Raw genomic sequence first — 6,240 nt, 5'->3', positions numbered from 1 at the left:
TTTGTTAGGCCATTCCTTGTAATTGATTTCAGCTATGTACATGGATGAGCTTAGACTGAAATGCTAGATATATGTATTGACTTCAGTGTATGATCCCTCATTGTCAAGCTATGAAATTAAAATCCTGTATATAACTGGTAATCAGAAGGAGAAAAAAATTTGTAGGAAAGTGTGTGATGGTCTGTATAGTTATTTGTACTAAGTGAGACTCATTGTGATGTCTCTGCGTCTATTCTATTGCCTCAACTTGAAAATGGATGGCATAATATAATTTAGCCTGTGGCATCAGTGATAGAAATGATACCTTTCTAAAGGGGTTTATCATAATGTGCTGCTTCTTGAGGGCTTACACCTCTAGAACTGCATTCCCTTCTGTTGTGCCATCTTTTTTTTTTTAGTATACATATATAAAAATATATATATGTATGTATATGTGACCAGTCCTGGTTACTCCCAACTCCCCCACTCCCCTTCTCTTTGGACCATGAAAAGCCCCCAAGTAGTGACTTCTGGAGCTGGGTAACTTACAAAGTGAAACAACCTTTACATGGAGAAGTAATTTGCATGTGTGGTATAGAAAGGTGTTATTAGGTATTACAGTTTTACTTTAAACCATTTAACTTATGCTCCAAAGTAACTGTAATTTGATGTTGGTAGGATAGCAGATCATGATGAATAGCTTTAATTGTATGTTATAAGGTCATATGTTCACATGCTTAAATCTGGATTAACAAAATTTAAGCAATTCTTGAAATATATGAATGTCTCCTTAATATACTGATTACAAAGCAAAAAAAAAAAAAAAACACGCAAAAAAAAGAAAAATAACCTGAGTTTTTTTTTTTTAAGAGTTGTTTACCACAAATATATGTTTATATGTTAAATGTGTGTGTTTTATGTATAACATTTAAAACTTCTCTTTAAAATAGGAACAAAAGGTCCAGTTACATCTTCTGGCCAAAGAAGATTATCATAAGCAACTGAATGAAATTGAGAAATACTATGCTACAGTAACAGGTCAATTTGGAGTGGTAAAAGAAAATCATGAAAAGTTAGAACAAAATGGTAGGTGCTATCTAATTTAAACTTACATGTTCAGTAGGGAATGTTTAAATAGACTTATGCATAAATTGAACTTGTCTGATACTGGTAATAGTAAATGAAAATTTAATAAATGTTATTTAAATTGAATAATAATTATATAAATTGCAGTGGAATTATTTTCCCTATCCATGGTGGTGATATCTTCTTTGATGTATTCACTGAACATAATATTTTCTTAAGTGCCTTTCATATTTGCAGTACAGGAAGCAATACAACTAAACAAAAGACTTTCAGCTTTGAATAAGAAACAAGAATCTGAAATAAGCAGTTTAAAGAAGGTATGATTAATACAGTTTTATAATATTAAGTAAAAGTTATAGTTTTAAATAATTAGTCTTACAGAATATTACTGGAAAACAGTTGGATAGTTTTATTTATTTATTTATTTTTGGTAAAAGGACAAATACTTTTTTTAGAATTATTTAATTTTACTTATTTATTATTATTCAGTTTGGCTAGAGAGTGACAGAGAGAGAGGAGAGACTGACAAAGCAAGCTGGCAGGTCCAGGACTCAAACTGCAGTCAGCCACGTGGAGTCCAGTGCCTTAACCACCACGCCATCTGCCAGCCCCACAAATAAAATGTTTTAAATACAGATTATGATTCCAGTAAATGCAGTGAGTGAATTTGTTCTAGTCTATTCTTGGACGTGTGACAGTGGCTTTATGGTGACATAATAGCAGCACTTACTGGATGTGAGCCTCATTAGTACCACTCATTCACTCATTCATTCAGGGTGTGGTGAGTGGCTCTTCTGTGCCAGGTACTATGTGGCACTAAGGCTACAGCTGTGAAGGAAATGGAGTATGTTCCTGCTTTTATGAAGTTTCAGCCCAGTGTGGGGGGCTGGCCATAAAACAAATGCAAATATGCTGGCCAAATCACTTAAAATGGTTGTAAGTGATCTGAAGAAAAAGTAAAGGATGCAGTGCTAGTATAATAGGAGAGTTCATTAGATTGGTGATAAGAGGACGAAGAGGGAAGAAGATGCTGTTTCAGACAAGGGGAACAGCATGGTAAAAGTCTTGAGGAGCTGGGAAAGTCTGGTATGGTTGGAGCATCCTGAATGGAGGGGATGCACTGAACACTCACAGGTTGGGTACTGAGCTCCAGTATCCCCTTTTCTCCTTCCTAAACTTACCTGGGTTTTCTATTTTGATGCCTCCATGTTTAGAGCCGAGCATTAAGTTGGAGGAACCAGAACCACGTTTCTTTCCTCTTCCTACAGTCATTTGGAAATAAACAAGTAATTGGCTTTAAACCAGGAAGAATATAATTCCCATTGTGGCTGGTAGCCATCCAATGCCAGTGAGAAAAGTGAACAAAGATGAATCTGAGAATGTGGATGCAAAACTGATGTGACATAAAGAAACCTGTTCTTTTAATGACATTGTTGAGTTCCTTGATCAACTGACCCTGCTTTGTGTACTACCTCTAGACTCTCTGGTTATATGAACCAAGAGTCCACTATTATTTAGGCCATTTTTCTGGGGGTGGGGGGAGGTTTTTGCAATGGGGTGCATGCGCTCGCCAGAAAGACAGAGACAGAGAAACAGAAAGTGAGAAATCAACCCCCGGGGGCGATGGCCATGCTGCGATCCCTTCTCCTCCATTTTCCTCTCGAGATCTTGGTCACACACGCACATGCGCCCGGTGTGTGTTTAAGTCACCCGGTCTGGGACTTGAACTGTGATCGACTACATTGGGAGTCCAGTGACATAGCCATTTGCCAATTGCTGATCCCTGTTTAGGCCATTTTACTTATGGTCATTTCAGTTTTCCATAATTTGCATATGAGAATATCCCAACTTATACAAAAGGAATGTTGGTCTGAGGAGAGAAGTAGTTACGGCCTTATGCTTTCTACAGATAATGACTTCTTATTTTCTTCCCCACTCTCTTCAAAGCCCCATCTCAAATAATGCCACTTCAAATCACCAAAAGAATTCAATACCTACCCTTACTGGCACCCAGTAAGTTTTGCAACAGCATTTACTGTTTAAATGGATGTGATTTGTAGTTATTTAATTTACCTGGTGTGTAGAATATCTTCCATTTGTCCCTCCGGATCTAGATTTATCCCTGGCAGGCTTACCTATATGGATTGGATCAGTTGGCTTCCATATCTTCTGGCTTCCTCAGGAGCTGGCCAGTGGAATCTTAGCAGGGGATAGGAGGAAGGAAACAGTGTGGATCAATGTGTTTATTTCCCCTGTTCCCACCCTGTGAAGTCATTCAGTCCAGCCCTGTCCCTCACTAGATCACCACTTCTCTCAAATTGGCCTGAGCTATGTGATCGTCTCTCTGTTTCGATGTACTCTCTTCCTGACCTCTTGGGTTTAGGGATAGTGACAGCCTGTCTCTGATAGCCCAGTGGTCCTTGAAGCTTGAACCATCCCTTGGGGGTCTTTTAGAGTCTGTCTACAGCTTTGCAAATAAACCGTCTTCAAATTATCCTAATTTATGAGTGCCATGTGTTTCCTGCTGGGGTTCTGATGATATACTTGGTTAGCTTAAATGTAACATTAGTGAGGCCAAAGTGCCGAGTTCAGTTTCTGTATCGGCCTCCTGATTTAGTACAGTGTTCTGGTTCACGGTCAAAGATTGTACCTCCAAACCTCTCCTAACCATTTTTCAAAAATGCATTTTAGACTCAAGGGATACATTAATGTGAACGATGGTATTTAGATACATCGTTAATATTGAGGGAAAAAACAACTTCTAACTTGGGTCCATGTCATCATTTTGACTCTAAAGGATTCTGCTCTTAAAAGGAAAAATCAGGGCCAGCAGGTGGCATGGGGTTAAGGTGCTGGACTCCCCTGTGGTTGACTGCAGTTCGAGTTCCAGACCTGGCAGCTTGAAAAATCACACTGGGCATATGTGCGTGCGTGCCCAAAATCCCAGGAGGAGAATGGAGGAGAAGGGATTGCAGCATGACCATTCCCCTGGGAGATGATTTCTCACTTTCCTTTTCATTGTCTCTGTCTTTCTTTGGTGAGTGTATGTGCCCTTTGAAGGAAGGAAGGAAAGAAAGAAAGATAGATTAAAAAAAAGGAAAAACCAACCAACCCAAACTTCCCAAGCATTTATATATATATTTTTTACATATATTCTGTCTTATTTTATTGAACTAATGAACTTTTTAGAGTAGTTTTTTGGTTTACAGTAAAACTGAAGGGAAAGCACAGATTTCCCATATACCTCTGTATCCGCACACACCCTCTCCCCCCATTACATCCTTATCCGCATTTAGTGTTGTCATTGCGTTGGATTTTGGTCATTCTGATTGGTGCGTAATGGCATCTTACAGTTTTGATTTGTAGTTCTCTAATGACATGATGATGAGCAATCTTTCCACATGCTTATTTCCATCTGTATATCTTCTCTGATGAGGTGGCTGTTCAGGTCTTTGGCTCATTTTTTAATCAGCTCATTTGTTTTCTTATTGTCAGATTTTATAAATTCTTGGTGTATTTGGAAAATAAGCCTTTATTAGATGAATATTTGTTTTGTGAATATTTTCTCCTAGTCTGCAGTTTGTATTTTCATTCTTTTGAATGCATTTCATTTCCAGTGAAATTACAGTTTTTTTTTTTTTTTTAAGAGCTTTTTGTTTAGGGTACGTGCTCTCTCCAGAGAGAGAGGGAGACAGAAAGTGAGAAATCACCTCCAGAGGATAGCCACACTGCAGTCTCTGCTCTATTCTACTCTTGGGATCTCAGGTGCACATGCACATGCGCCCAGCATGAATTTCAAGCCACTGGATCTGAGACTCAAAGGACAGTTGACTATATGGGAGTCCAGCAATGTGACCATTACACCGTCTGCTGGTCCATCCCATTGCATTGTTTTCGATCTCTGGCATTTCTTTTATTTTTTTCTTAGAATTTCCATCTCTTTGTTTATATTATCTATCTGTTTTGCATGTTATCTTCTTTTTCTGTGAAAGCCCTTGGCATATTAATTGTAGTTTATAAAAATTCCTGTTCTTGTAATATGGAGGTTCCTCAAAGATCTACAAATAGAACTACCATTTGATCCAGCAATCCCACTTCTGGGTATTTACCCAAAAGATAGGAGAACGCTCAGTCAGAAAAGTGCTTGCACATCAATGTTTATTGCAGCATTATTCACAGTTGCCAAGACATGGAACCAACCTAAATGTCCACAAACTGATGAATGGATTGGAAAAGTGTGGTATATATACTCTTTGGAATACTGCTCAGCCATAAAAAATAACAAGACCCTGGCATTTGATAGAAAGTGGTCAGATATGCCTCCATATCAGATATCTCCATATCCACTCTATTGCTGAGTGAAGTAAGCCAGGCTATGAAAGAAAGATATTGTATGTATCCACTCAGTATATACCGACTATCCGCACTCTATGGTAGAGAGCGAAAAATTGGAGGACATAAAAGCAGTGAAGGAACTTAACGAGAATAGGACAGTGTGGAACGGGGGAGGTGAAGAGAAGAGGATAGAGAAAGATAGCAAGTGAACAATAGAGAGGCAGGACGTTAGTGAGAAACAGATATGGCTTATTACCTGTTGATGATGACATGTATAGTATTCTCAACTGGATTGGTCTGAGAAGTACTTCATGATGGGCAAAGTCTTTTTACAAGCAAAATGAGAAATAGCGATTGACTTTTAAGAAAAATAATTAGAATAATAATTATAATGATTGGGGAAAACAGAAAAGATATTGAATGTTGAAGCAGGGAGATTAATGTCTCTGTATTGACTGACATGCATGGCATTCCCTTTTGAAAAAGCATTGTAATACACTGTAAAGTTATATGTAATCCAATGTAATATAAAGAAAATTATGATGATAATAAAAAAGATTTCCTGTTCTTGTAATTCCAACATTCCTACTATATCTGACTCTAGTTCTTTAATCTTGTTTCGTCTATTCAACTGCATCTCTTCAGCTACTGCACTGCAGACTTCACAAGTGTTTCTCCATTCTTCTTCTCCCTCTTTGGTTGGACAGATGGCTGGAGGGAGCTAGAGTTGGGTATTTTTCTTCTTGCAGGTAGATGAGGTTTTGATATAAACCCTGGCAGGTTAGGCCCTGGTGAAACGGTTTCTCCTGAGGGCAGGCCTTACTAAAAAGAATGGAATGT

General features: G+C 38.2%; 1 protein-coding gene across 1 annotated transcript in view; it reads left to right on the top strand.

Annotated features, from left to right (window-relative positions):
• The window catches only part of CCDC73 (coiled-coil domain containing 73), a 130,308-nt gene that overhangs the window by 61,348 nt on the left and 62,720 nt on the right, over window positions 1–6,240 (top strand). The window contains exons 8-9 of the mRNA XM_027771861.1: window positions 930–1,065; window positions 1,303–1,382. Coding sequence (XP_027627662.1) covers window positions 930–1,065; window positions 1,303–1,382 — 216 coding nt within the window. The remainder of the gene's footprint in view (window positions 1–929; window positions 1,066–1,302; window positions 1,383–6,240) is intronic.

This window comes from Tupaia chinensis, unplaced genomic scaffold (assembly GCF_000334495.1).
Source record: "Tupaia chinensis unplaced genomic scaffold, TupChi_1.0 Scaffold000037_18, whole genome shotgun sequence".
Classification (NCBI taxonomy): domain Eukaryota; kingdom Metazoa; phylum Chordata; class Mammalia; order Scandentia; family Tupaiidae; genus Tupaia; species Tupaia belangeri.
Note: the sequence above shows the minus strand (reverse complement) of the source record. Positions and strands in the feature narration are given on the sequence as shown.